At 44.6% G+C, this 14,784-nt stretch overlaps 1 protein-coding gene across 1 annotated transcript in view; it reads right to left on the bottom strand.

Annotated features, from left to right (window-relative positions):
• Positions 1–1,174, bottom strand: part of ARHGEF5 (Rho guanine nucleotide exchange factor (GEF) 5) — a 15,919-nt gene extending 14,745 nt beyond the window's left edge. Inside the window, 1 exon segment of the mRNA XM_009576168.1 lies at positions 293–1,174. Within this exon segment, the coding sequence (XP_009574463.1) occupies positions 293–1,174 (882 nt within the window).
• Between the last annotated feature and the right edge of the window lie 13,610 nt (positions 1,175–14,784).

Here is a 14,784-nt window from a genome sequence, read left to right as displayed (position 1 = left end):
CTTCCTTGTCCTCTCCCGGCTGAAGTTCAGACACTGCCTCCTCCTGTGCTCGTTCCTTATGCTGTGAAGTATTCACTTCTTCAATTTTTTTAGCAGTATCTTTTACTTGGAAGGCACTCTCTGCTGGAGAGGCAGGTCTGCCCTCTGTTTTTCTGTGATCATCTTCAAGGTGAAGACATTTGGAAGTGGATGAGTTTTCTTTAGGAGCCATTAGTGTTCCCTGGTCTTTGACCACACTGCTATCCCTTGTTTCACCAGCTGAGATGTTTCCTTCTGCTTGTAGTGAACTTACATGGCTGTCATCTGTTAAGGTGGAAGACAATTGATGGGAAGAAGACGACTCTATATTCTCTTCCGAACCCTGGAGTGCTCTTATGCTTTCCTTAGCATCTTCAGAAGTGTAAGGTTTAGCCATGTCCTCTGCTGCTTCCTCTGAGGTAGGTTGCTCATCAGTTGCTGGTGCCACTCTTTTACTGCTTTGCTTCTGCTCTGCACCAGTATCAACCTCCTGCAAAGAATCCGTGGAGATCTTATCCAGAAACGGCTCAGCCTTATAATGCCCCTCTGAAATGGTTTTACATACCAAGAAGCATTTAGGTGTCTCTCTCTGAGAGGAAATGGCATCAGCCAAAGGAGATTTCAGATGCTGGGCCTGAGGGTCTGAGCCATGAAAAGCCAGTTCTGCCTGGCACTGAGGAAACTCAGTGCTGAGGTCCACAGCCTGCAGGATGGCGTTGCCAGGGGCTGGCCCATCCTGGACTGTGGTGAGAGAGGAAGAGTCCTGGTTGCTTTCCAGGTCAACCAGCTCTACTTGCTTAAGTTTCAGAGAACAATCCAGTCCACCCTCCTCTAAAAGCATTTCTCCTTCCAATTCTGAGAGTCCCTTTTGAGGCTCTGGATCACCTTGCTCTTGTTCCAGTCCTGCTGGCACTTTTTGCACAGGGTTAGAGGGTCTGCCCAGCATCTCTGCTGCTTTCCCTGGAGCAGAAAGGCAGTCCTTGGGAGTGCTGAGCTCTAGTCCCTTTGCAGAGTCAGACAGGCTGGTGTTCATTTCAGCTGATACATGAGGGGCATGATGCTCTCTTTCGACTGCTGTAGAATCCCAAGCTTCCCCAGTGGTGCTGCTGGCTTCTGGGGGAGTGGTACCTCCCTCACTGGTTTCTTCAGACTCCATCAGTGACACATCCTGCTAAAGAAAAATGCATTTACCTATTACTACTACAGAATGATATGATGGATCTAATTGGCTTAAGAGACTTTTAAAAACAGGTACTAATGCAGATGAGAAAAAAACCAAAAATACATACTTAGTGGGTGATAAGAGTTGGAAAACAAATACCAAGACTGAGAGGAGGCAAACACCCGATGTAAGTTTGCAGTACAAAAGTAACAACAAAATAAAACTACTAGTGTCTTTTTAGTTTTACATGCAAATCCAGAAAGTGACTTTGGTCAAAGAGCAGAGATGCTGATCTCTCTGTAACAGCTGCGGTGCAACTTATGAAAAGTGTTGGCCATGGCTAGCTATCTCAAACCCAAAAGGGGATACCAGAAGGCATTCAGAGAACAAGAAAATCATCAAAATCTCCATTAATTTTTGTGCGGCGTGGTGGATGAATACTCATGACCTCTTCTAGTGGCTAGCTGAGTCTTAAAGATCTCTTTGATTTCAACAGGAAAAAGCCTGTATTTCGGAGCTGATGACTCTCTTTAGAGATCCATGTATGTATGTGCAACACAGGGCCTTACTGCAGCTGATCACAGGAATTGATTAACAAGACACAGGGATGTAAGAATTTGATTAACAGATAACTAGGACATGACACAAGACACCAGATATTTGAAGGCTGTAAACCACATGGGTTGAGAGGAGTACCTCTGGTGTGTGTGGACATATCTACAGACTACAAAGAGAAACTATATCATCGTTTAGTCTACTCTTTTAGGGAGGGGAAAAAAGTCAACTCAGGATTGTTGGACAGTTTCCCAAAGGATATAGTGGAATTTCCCATCCATTATTGCATCTGAAGTTCAGACATGACAAAGCACTAGGGAATGTACATTTGGGAAATGTCTGTGAAAAGGATGGTAGAATCTGATTCACCGCTTTTATCTTTCTGGCTTGTGTCTATCCCATGACCCACAATCCCTACCTTAAAAGACATGAGAAAGAGACAAACCTTAGTGGCTCCCCTCCCTTTTCTTCTGCGTTTGGGACACTTTCTCTAGTGTTCCAGCCTGTGTTCTCTATTCCCTATCCCCTGCTTATCAGAAGTGGCTTATAAATTGCTGCTTCAGGCTGCTTCACATACACTGGGTACCTCTGCAGTCATATCAGAGCTTGTAGTTTAGACCTGAAGGATCTGCTGCAATGTGCAGCCACAGTCAGACTTCACCCTGAATCAAGCTTCAGCGTTCTCCTCCTTCATCCTATTTTACAGATGTCAAAGTTTCCAGACATGAATGCATAGTCCTGCATCTTTTGGTCAGACAAACCATTCCACATCTCTTCAGGTAAAAGCCCGCTAGCTGTTTAGTGGCAAAAAAAGCACCCCAAGGCCTGGCTCTCGACTGTTTGCAAAGCTCGTGCAAAAAAAATTCCTTTTCTTGCTCAAAACAGACAATCAAATCCATACGCTTTTTCTTTCTCTGGCATTCCTAATTTCCCTGCAATTTTAAGAATAGCACTTTTTCCAGAGTTTCAGCTGTTGTTGGGGGGTGTGTGCGACAATTTCAACTTGGGAGGCTCACGAACAGAGAAAGGAAAGTCTCTGCATGGAAAGAGAAATATTTGAGATCAATGGTGATTTCCCTGTGCTGGAGTCACAAGTAACTTCTTCTGATCCCACACAGAAAGTAAAAGCATGATTACATCTGGACTAATTGTCCCAGTTAACTCCATGGCCAGGGCATGTCTCACCTGAAAGCTGGTTTAGCTTATATTTTCCCTTACGTCAAGTGAAACACCTGCTCAGAAAGCAATGAGCCCATGCTCTGGAGTTAGAACTGAAGCGTTATATACACCTTAATCATGGGGATTGTCATCATCTTAGAGCTTTTTAAAAAATGGGGAAAAAATTGAGTTAACTAATTGAGTTAGCTCATCAGTTAACTTTGTTCCTGCATATTTTTTCTCATGTAATCTTTAAATTTTTGTTTATGTTGAAAAGATACTCTTTCTTACAAAACCAGGCCAAAACTGGGATTACTCAGCAATTTGGATTTCCCCCCCAAGTAGCGAGTAGTTATAAACAGTTATAACTTTAACAAACAGTATGTTTCAAAGAGATACGTTCATTCAGAAAGTTCCCACAGGGCTTCTGCCACGTCTTACTGCTGTCAGCTAACAGTAAACTACTTTGGTGCTGCTAAACTGTCTTTTGAAACTGATGCACATGTGAAGGTACAGGACTGTCAGAAAGAAGCTCCAGCACAGAAACAAAAGAGCTTGGCAGAGCACAGAAAGTAGCAGGGTCATAAACTTGTAAGCAGCAACCTTGTCCAAGACAGGATCGACTTTACCTATGTTGTCCCCGATAGGTACCCCTCCTTTAACAAAGATTCCATGATCACATCAGATCACTTGTGCTGCACTGCTCTTAGCTCTTCCTGCTACCTTAGCTCCTCTGCTACACAACTAGAAAAGCACTGCTTATCACACCTAATACAGACAGTTTTCAAAAACAGGCTCTCCTGGAGCAGAGAGACCGTTTAAGGAGACGGGTGGTCTTGGACACAAGCTGATGGCTAAGGAAGGTTTACACTAATAAAAACAGGATGGCCTATAAAGGTCTGAATAGCAAGATCCTCAAACTCAAGCCCACAATCTGTGAGGGGAAGAAAAACTCTTGCTCACTGTGCCGTTACAGATGTACACAACACTTAATTTCCTCTTATTAAGCTCAAAGACACAGTTTCCACTTCCCTGGCTCCGTTGCAAGGGATTTGGACAAGTGAAAGGACTAGTTTAAAGCTGCATTTGGAGCAGTTCCACGATGATACTGGGAGATGGGGTAGAGGGAGGTGCACAGCAGATCAACACTGAACGCTGCCAAGTGAGATTTGTCTCGTCATATTACTGCCAGGTGTTTTGCACACCTTAGGGAGAGCAAGGGAGAAGTTTTGGGAAGCAAGGCAGGAGAAGGGACAGGCAAGCTTTCTGCAGAGACCGTGGGGGAGAACTTATGCGTCTAGTCAGGGAAACAGTTAAGCTCCTGCTTGAAGGCTAGTTCACTGTAGTGAAAGACGCAGATGTCTCTGCAATAAGGATTTAATGGAGATGGGAGAGAAAATAATAAAAGAAGACTGAATATACCTGTAGCCTTCATATACGGAGGAGCTACATACAAAAGCCTAGTAGTTACTGGAAGAGATTGCCTGTGGAGCACTGCTGTGTTATGCTCCCACTGCAGGTCTGCTTGGCCCTCCACCAGAGGAGGGCCCGGGAGACACCCAGGAGCTGGGCGAGCCAAAGCAAACTTTCAATTAGCATTTGCAGTCGGGCCAGTAACATGACAGACAAGCATACAGGAGCCTGTCTGGCAACCACCAACTTCTAGCAGGCTACACACATTCTCCCAGAAACCTCACCGTTACTGCTGTTGGGGCTTACTGGTGTTTCACATCTCTCTGGATCAGATGTTGAGCGTGCCATCTGTCCCTCTGCTCTAACAGTACTTCTCAGGTGAGGTGGTCTGATGACCCCTGTTTAGATAAAGCTAGCCATACTCTTCACCCAAGAGGGCCTGCAAATCCAGGACTTCAGTTCACGTACGCACAGCAGTGCGAAGCAGCTACCACCTAACACATAGGTGATTCTGGGTGCACAACACACTGCAAGCTGGAACCGTGAGAGGGTGCAGCTGGCCACATGTCAGCATGAAAACAAAGGGGCAATGCTTGGTCGTACTGCAGTAGGGAGCACAAAATTTGAAAGGGGAAGGTGGCCAGCTAAGCAAAACAGGACAGCACTGAAAGTACTAGTGGACAAAGCAATTCCTGCGATGATGCATGCATCCATCCACAGCTTTCCCAGATTACAAAAGGCAATGTGAATGTCATACTTCCTTCCAGTGTGGGTTAATTCACCTGGATGGAGATGACAAACACTTCTGGTTTTAAATAGAAAGTACCTCACCTTCCCTTCCCCCCTCTTCCAACAAACAAGAAAGGAGAAATAACAAGTGCTATCAAGCACAGACAAGCCCTTTAGCTAGCCAGGAAACAAGGCAACACAAAATTAAGTGCAGCCCTGAGATCCTCCTCCTCCAAAACCGGGGAGAAACCTAGCTTCTCGGTGTGCCGCCTTCACCCTCCCCACACGGTGCTGGCCTTGGCCCCTGCAGTGGGCTGGGCCATGCTCCCCATCCTGCTCCCCCAGCCGCGGGTGCCAGGGCGGCCCACATGCCCAGGCTGCTGCAAACACACTCCTGGCAGAGAAAGCCCTGCCCTGCAACGACGGGCTGGGCCCGGCCGCCCCGCCGGGGCTGCACCAGCCGCCAGAGACGCTCTGCAGCCTGCCGGGCTGCCGGTCGGTGCACCAGGGGCTCCTCTCCCTGGCTCTCCTCCTTTTCACCCATGCAGCAGCGAGAGCTTCTGGCCTGAGAGGAGAAAGCCATTCACAAAAACCTTTGAGCAGTGTGGAGAAGGACACCGATTTTCTTAAAACAAAGGCTTTCCCAAGCAATCCATTGCTCAGGCATATCCTTGGTGTAGAAATGCCAAAGCCAGCTTTAAGTGCTGCAGCTCAGGCAGGAAAGAGCTCCGTGTAGGCTGTAACACCCACCCGAGGGGCAACAAGGCTGCCCCCAGCCTCCTCCTCTAATTCAGCTCGGCTTAATCATCTCCGTCACACAGTTCAGATACACTTTAAAAGGAGTTGGGTCAGTGGGGGCTAGCTCAGAGCCTGCCTTTCTCCACAAAAAATCCAGATGTCACCATGCAGAAGAATTGCCACCAGAGCTACCATCTCCCCCAGGAGGCCACGCTTTCTTTCAGTTTGGCGAGACACTCAGGAAAGGGATCAATGCAACTGCTCTAACACAAAGCCTGCCCTACTGCAAATCTCAATTTTTATTTTGATACAGGTACTCATGCCATGCTTAGGCCTGCTTTCTCAGCTGGATGCCCCCTCCGTGTGAGGGATGCCCACTGCATGTGTTCCTCTGCAAAGAGACGGTTACCGATCTTCATGCACCACCCCTGGGCTGCTCTATCACTGTACAGCCTATCGAGAGAGGTGAAGGAGTGAGGTCAAAACTCTTGAGCTCAGGAAGAGATTACACAGGGCACTAGAGATAAGAATGAAGGAGGGAAATAACGTTACGTGGAGACAGCTTTGAGGGTATGGAGAGCAGATGGAGCTTGCTGAAAGCAAGAACGTATAGAATAAAAAGTATGTGCCAAAATAACATAGAGTCTACTGCTGTGCTGAACGGTCTATGTGCTGTTAGTATTCTGGGAACGAGGAGTTGCCTCAAGTGTTTTGGGCAAGGGGAAAAAAAACCCAAAGCTGTCAATAGTACCTGATCTCCTAGAAATTGCATCTGAGCGGCTACTGAAGCTTGGGAAAAGTGAATGAGACCTCCCGGTCACAGCAGTGCCAACGGTTTGCCTGTGTTTTAACACTCCCAGTAGCATCTCACTAGCTTTCACTTCTGGTAGGCACACTCAAGATATTCCGAACCTATTAATTATCTAACAATTCACTAACTGAGAGAAAAAATAAGGATACCTTTCCTACATTTGTTTCCATTTAAGTGGATTATAATACTTAATGCTAACTTTAAAAAAAAAAAAAGCCAAAGAAACATTTTGTGTAGAACAAAATTTCACCTTGGAAGTTACTACTGAACATTTGCCAAACAGCGAGTGTAGACCATGGCTTGGATTGCACATTGCACTTCTCAAAGATGCAATAAAAATCATTCAGTCTTAAGATAAAATAAGGCCACCTATATATCAAAAAACCTGGTTCACTTTAAGCAGAGCTTAAGTTTTATATTCATAAAAGCACTGGATAAGCCTTGATATTCTGCAGTCTTCTGGTATGGGAACAAACAAGAATGGTCTGTAGTTCTCATTGCTGTAGCTTAGTAGAAAGACTACTGACACTAGTAGGCGACAGAGGAAGAATTCCGTCAGTGAAAGCAATGTACAGTCACTGCAAGTTGCTCTATGCAGGTCTCTACAAACTTTGGGGATGGAGAGATGACTGACAGAAACATCTGGGGCACAAAAGGAGACAATGATTTCCGAGACATAAGCTATGATGTGCAGTCTTGGCTGCTAGCAGCATGCTATACACACTCCTAGACAGCAGGTTTGCTATAAACCAGAGGAGTTCTCAGTTTCTCTTTAAATAGAGTGATTCAGGACCTAGATGGGAGAGATTCTCCAGTTAGCAGCAGAATTTCGTAGTCTCTTACTATGCTACAGAAGCATAAGCCAGAATCCCACGCTGCTGTTTTTGAGTCTCAGATTAAAGAATGCTAATGTTTGCACCAAACCATTTTGACAGATGCAAATGCCATTAAAACATCAAAGGGCTTGGAAACACACTTGAAAGCTTGGCCTTGCCCAGACTGCACAGTGGAACCATTGCTGAGCACAGTTGTTGTCACGTTACCTGTACCAGCCCTGAGCACAGTTAAGCTACAGTCAGATAAAGATGAACAATATTCAGCAAACTGAACTGGGACAAACTGTCCTCCACTGCAGAAAGGGCCTCTGAAGTTATCCTGTCTGATGTTCTCAGCAAACATGTAATATAACCTCTTCCACAGCCAGATCAAGATCCACCTTGAAACCTGTAAGATTTCTTGCTGCCATTACCGATAGCTGTCAGAGCCCTAACAGGACAGAAAATACAAAGTTGGAACATTTTAGCAGTATGGGACAACTGATAAGTTATACAGCAAAATATACCCAGCCATAAATATACTAGCAAAAGGCCACTTTTGTATCAATAGGTAAAGCATATCCTATGCAACCAAAGCAATTCCTAAAATACCAAAAAAACTGGACTTGTATGTCATACCATGCTAATGACTTCTACCAGCACAACTTCATCAGCCGTAACAGCTATAGCTACAGCATAAACCTGTACCATGTATCTGGCTTCAATATGGTTAGTACCATCCACTGGAGATAACAATAAAAAATTGTTGGTATCAACATACCATGAGATAGCAACAACAACAAAAAAAAATCTTGAACACATTTGTCCTCATTTTGTGCTTTTAGAATGCATGTTTTCAGCCTTAGCTCCCCATAGCATTTTTAATTACCTTATAACTCCAGTAATGAGATTTATAAAAAAAACGTGAAAAACAATGTTTTGAGACTTGTATCATAATCAAAAATACTTGGCAATACTGTAACAGTGATGCAGCTTTGCACTGAAAACTGCAGCCAAAGGTAAAAAAAAAAGTCCATCCAAAAGGGAGGTAGGGATGTGTGTGAGGAAAACAGATTTTGGTACAACCCTCCCCTAACCCAGCTTTTCAGGGAACAAACCATTCTTTCTTGGAAATTTAATTGGTGTACTTAGATCGAAGAAATCTAACAAGCACAATGAGACATGTTTGCTATTGGGAGAAAAAAGTATTAGATATAAATAAAATGTTATAAGAAATGTAAATGTGGGAAAGCACCAGCAAGGACCCCTTCCCTCTCCCCGTGGAAAAATAGCTTCACACACCCAAAGCCACAGGAATTGTGTGGGTGCTGAATAGGAAGGTACTAATGCAAACACATGGAAAACTTGTTGTTACTCACGGTGTAACGCCTGCATGGCCAACTGGCATAGGTTTATTGTGCGCATCACAATATTTTCTGTTTTTCATATAGTCCCACTTCCTAGAATCATGTGGTTATGTGAGAATTTTGACTTACAATTAAGAGAAATGCATGTCTGGCCTTTAATGGGCGTGGAAAAGGCCTGAAAAACAAAGCATGGCTCAAAAATTAGATGTTGCTGTCTGGGTTTACCTTAATTTTTTTTTAAGCCAAAATGTTAAGCCTTAACTTGTGATTAATGAGAGCAAGGGCAACTCCCCATCCTCCCTCTACCTGATTACAGTTTTTCAGCAGTTAGGACTGATGACACTGAACTTGTTTGCAGAGTATTTAGACCCGATCCAGTGAGCTACACGAGCTACCAGAAACTAAAAGACTGGCAGAGAAATATGCTGTGGTGTAACTGGGTTAACAAAGATCAATAATCAAATTCGTCAGGCCCAATTTAGGTATTTGCAGATACTCTGCGAAGTTCATCTGTTTCTGGTCCAGTCCTAAAAAGATGTAGAGCTCCTTCAACTCCTTCTGCCATTGCTGACCATACAAACCATCCAACACTACCTGGAATCAGGTCCTAATAAATTTCGATTAAGTCTTGACGCAGCACCCTGAAATCCAGAACAGATTAAGGCAATATGCATCCAGGTTGCTGCCATCTTCTCCCATGTGCTAGTGCGCACGTGACCATATGTGAGCCAGCTCAGGGAGTTATCCAGCCAAAAAAACAACCCAGAAGCAAAGTGATGTCAGGAGCCATAAAGGTGTGACACAGGAGAAAAAAAAACCACAACAATAAATAAAGGTAAATATGACAGCTCCCTGCAGTAGCTGTGCGTGCAGATGTACAAGCCGTAGCAGCGACTGCAAGGACTGGACAGGAACAAGAGGCTGGGCGACGGGCCAGCGAGCGGGAAAGCAGAAACCTGAACTTAGACCTAAGTTATGGTGAAACCACACCCAGGATCTACAAGCCAGTCCCTGATGCTCCAGCGTAGGTGTCTTGCCGCGTGTGACTGCCAAGCGCTTCAAACGCAGAAACAGGTGCATCCTCGCCAGCCCACACAGAACAGAAGCAGCACAGCAGGGAAATTTTACATTTTCAGTACTGACCCTCTGCTAGTAACATTTTTTTTGCTACCCTTCCAGGTTAGAAGCAGGCACTATAGGAAGCGGGATATTCTAATCTGATTTACAACCATTTCCAAAGGAGCCATTATTTTAGAGTTTAACTTTTCCTTGTCTCCTTGTTGCCATGGACTCTACCATTCCCGTGAACCCAAACGCAGCTTTCTCTCCTCAGCAAAGGACTGGGTATAAAAGGACACTGCATGGCAGCCAGCTCAACTCAAAGCAGCCAGCCCCTTGTGAGCAACTCTGAAAACAAGTAACAACATGAAGGAGGTGCTAGGGAAAGCCCTGGAAACCTCCTCAAACCCTCTGCAAAGTCTAGCGTGGAAATACTCCAAATGGAAGGGGAGGGGAAGGCATTTCTGTGACCTTGTTTTTCAGAACAAGCGGTGAAAAGTTGTATAAATCAGGGTTTTAAATGGTGTAACTGATATACATCAATCTTATGAAATGGTTTTTATAACTAGCTTCACCAATTACCACTACCTTATTTCAAAGTTTATAGTAGTAATTACAGCTCATAGATGATGTAGTTAAGATTTAGCATTAGCATACTATAAAAATTAAAAAAAAAAAAAAAAAAAAGTAGAGCCCCACAGGTACAACCTTAAAAAAAAAATTAAGAAATAGCACAGCCAGATCAACAATTCTGATATTCTCTATTTCAGCAATATTTCCCCTTATTTGTCAATGGGCAAAAATTATGCCCACATACTTCCACGTGCAGTACAGCTCCAAGTCTGTATTAATTTAAAGCACAGATTTTTATACCAGCTTAGAAATATCACTAGCATTTCTATGAGGTACTAATTATGATATTTTTCCCATTTTAATAATTAAATGAGTTTCAATGAATAAGGAACAAATTACAGGTATTTTAGTCCTTCTTCCCTCCGTTTTAATTTTTCTGCATATGAATGAAGGGGCAGAGTCTGCTTCCCACCACCACCCTTCAAGATTTCCTAAAATAGTACTCCTTGATGGCTCCATGGCTCTTCAGATATTAGCTGAACAATTAAAATCCTGAGATTGCCCTTTGGCAGTCTTTGAAACATCAACTCTGATTCTTGACTGGCCTTCGGCTTCCTTTTCCTCAACCCTGTGGCATGTAAAACTACCTCTCTCTTTCCCCTCCCAGGTCCCACCCTACCAGATGGAGATGCAGAGGAATAAAACCAGGTCTGTGTGCCTTAAATTCACCCCAAGCTCATGACTTCACTGTACTAGTGAGAAATTAGAGCACGAGGCAATTTAATTCCCAACAGTCACCGTGACTAACAGCGTAATACAGACCCGATACAATTCCCTTTACCTCTTTTATGACACGATCACAAAATAATGCCAGCTCCAGACGAGGAATGCAAAATCCTCAGTACACTTGCATCCACCAACCTACGCAAGCGTGCATGCTGTATTCTAATTGAAGTTGTGCATACTTTAGCATGAATGAGAAACTTCCCCTGGGAAGCTACAGGCACCAGGTAAATGAAATCTAAGACTCGGCTTGCTGTCTTTCCCATTACCTGCAACACGCTTTGATCAGTGGGGCATAAATAAACACATAAACATCCCATCTCTCCCAAGTTCAATGAGATACAGCAGAGTTCCTCCAGTTCAGCCTCATAGGCGGCTCTCAGTCATAACTTCTGACGCTGCCCATCACACTCACCTAAACAAGTTTATCAGACTTGGCACACGGCGAACTGCGTCACTGCGCTTACAAAAAATCACTGCAGGCGACAGCAAAGAGTACAATCTGGTATGATCGTTGTAGCTCGGGAAAGCTAAGAGGTGCTCAAAGGGGGAAGGATTGGGAGGGTACCAAGAACGGGGGCAGGGGTGTCAGTGTACCGTGCCCAAGAGGGAGGGAAGAGTCAGAGCTCTCCTTCTTCGAGTCTTCTTCCCAAACATCCTCCTGTACGGGAAACAGGTCTTCAGTCTCTCCTCCGCCAGACTGATGCACGTGGGGAGCCCGGCTTTCAGCACAAATGTTTGCTGACTATTACTTAACCCACCACCTCACCTCTGCCATGTGTGACAGCCAGCTGGTCAGCACATCAGTGGACAGGCAAGGGCGCAAAGTGAGCCACTTTTGCAAGTCCTCGGCTCAACAGGACAGAAGAACTGCAAGTGAGGCAGAGAGCTGAGGACAAGGCGAGAAGACAACCGAGGTCCCACCCTCGCAGCAGGCCGAGCGAGAGGCCGAGGCAGCAGTCCTTGCCTCGGAGGGGCAGCAAAGCAGGAGGGTTTAACAACCCGAGTCCAGCTACTGTTTTATGAGCAATGGCTCTGCCTTTGCTTGGTGGCAAATCCTGCAGCGCTGACAGTTTTATCTGGCTACGACTCACTGCCACGAGGCTGTTGAAGTGAAGAACAGTGACACACGTCTTGATGTGACAAATCTACTCTGTCACCCTTGGCAGCGCTTTACACGGAAGGTATGACACAGATTACAGTAGAAGGGCTCCCGAGAAGCAATCGCATTAAATAAGGTGCAATTACAGCAATATCCACAGCAGGAGATATCAGCATTACTGCTTTTGTCGCACACATGGGAAACACCCTGCACTCCAAATTTTTGGTTATTCCTGCTCTACTAGCATTTACCCTAACAGAAGGTGATAAAGATGCACCCATAGGATTGCTGTTTGAAGTCTTGCCTCTACTAACAGCTACAGCTTATGAACAGTTAAACACAGTTGCAGTCACCTAGAAATGTCAAGCTAATGGGTCCACAAAGGGTAACTGTTATCATCAGTAACATAATACAGGCTGAAACAGGAACATGCACGTTAGGATACTACGAGCTCTCCCTCCTTCAATTCCCCACTGCAGTCATTCGTTAAAAGAAGGATCTACAGAAGGCACAGATTATAACTAGTTTTTTTTTCAAAACAACCAAGAACTGTGCCTTCATCCCCAGACTTCATCCAGCAGAATCACCAGTTCCTAATTCTGGCAGTTTCCAGCAGTTTCTGCCCGTCTGAGGGTCATCTGTGCAACTGAGGTAATACTAACCCCTCCTACCTTACAGACATACTCTGAGGATTAGTCAGGGAGTGGCTGCTCAGTGCACTGAATATGCAAAGCCCTGTTATAAACTCTGTATCTGATTGCAACCGTAAGCAAAGTCTTATTTAAGCAATCCCTTCACCAACAAAATATATTGACTGCCCATTCGGTTCCTTCCTTCTGTGTCTTTTGCCTCCAAGCTCTTCGAGATACGTAACATGTTACTAAGCTATTTTCCTTTTGTGCTGCAGATACGCTTAGTACAAACAATAGATGCATTTTTCATACAAAGTAGTGTCCGTAACGAGTTGTTTCAGCTCATTTTGGATCAGTGTTACTCTGGTATCATACTTCTTGTACCGTAGGGATCTCACTTCCCAGTCAATGAAAGCCCCTGCCCCATAACCTCACATACGTCAGATAGTCACAGTTGTCTGTTTCTCACTGTGTTCACATTCAGGTGAGACCCCTTCTGCAATTCCATCAATTTTATGATGGCATACAGCACATGATGACATACAGCATCTGCTATTTCTTGCTACCTCTAAGCACAAAACTATCTCTCTACCAAACAATTATTTAAAACCAAGTTAGGGTTTTTGCCCATGCTTACCTCAACACTTCTGTATTTAGCTCCTGCACCTGTTAGTACATGATTTTTTTTTTCTTAAAATGCACTTTGTTCACTTTTTTCCATTGTCACAACCAAACTTTGTACAATGCCATCTTTTAAATTAACTTATCAAAGGAAATATGCTAGTAAAACATAATACATTTCAGGGCAGATTTGCTTTCGTATTGCCTTGCTGAACTTGAGACTTCTGCCAGTTTTCATTGCACGTGCAGTCCGCAGATCTCATCTTTTCTTGTTCTGTTCTTTTTTAAAGTCATTTTGTTATGACTATCAGAGTCAATGTGTTTTTCTTCTTTTACACTCGGATGCCTATTTTCATGCCTTTGATATCACTATTACTACACACTCAGCGGCTGAATAGGTAAAAATGATGCTGCCTACAGAATGAAGGAAAAATGGCTGTGGTATGCCAGATAACACCCACCGGGCAACTCAGCTGTCATGATTTTTCTATACACGCAGCCACAATTTTAGGCTGCTTTTTATGGCTCTGACCCTCCCTTGTGACTGGTCAGAGCACACACTACAATGACATAACTGGCATGCCTGGCCTTGCTCTTCCAGGATAAGGCGCATTTCATTGCTCCAGCATATGTCCAAATTGCTCATCTTCCTTTCTCTGCACCTCTCTGAAACAAAACAGCTCAGTTACTCACTGTGCAGGGGCAGGAAGATAAGGTGGACCGCATAAGCAACGTCAGAGGAAGACTGCCTTCCCAGATGGCACAGGACTCGAACTGAAATGAGCAGCATTGACCCTCTGCCTACAGCAACACCTTACAGCTTCCCTTTCAATCCCCCCATGTGCACTAAGAGAACATCCCCTCTTCCCAGTGGAAGAGAGCGACAGTGCAGTAATGTATTTCCCAACCTTCAACACAGCACCAGATGTTAAGAAATTACTGGGCGACTTGAGGAGTAAACCCATCTCTCTCAATCACTTGCACATTTAGGAAAACATGCTGTGACCCATAATTTGCTATAAACACAGGGATACTCCCACTTCTCTTTGTCTGTCTCCCCACAGCATCCTCTCTCTACCCGGAGTTTGTCACAGCATAGAGTCTTGACGGTTGCACGTCTAGAGGGTTGCACTCTGTATTGCAGCCTTCTCAGTGCTACCCCCACTGCCCATCCTGAGCCTCTTCTTGCCTATACCTGAAACATGCCTTTCCAGACAAAAACACCTTTCCTGAGGAGGGGTAGAGAAG

The sequence above is a fragment of the Fulmarus glacialis genome, unplaced genomic scaffold (genome assembly GCF_000690835.1).
Source record: "Fulmarus glacialis isolate BGI_N327 unplaced genomic scaffold, ASM69083v1 scaffold16684, whole genome shotgun sequence".
Lineage (NCBI taxonomy): Eukaryota > Metazoa > Chordata > Aves > Procellariiformes > Procellariidae > Fulmarus > Fulmarus glacialis.
The sequence above is the reverse complement of the archived record's forward strand: the minus strand, read 5'-3'. Positions and strand labels throughout refer to the sequence as shown.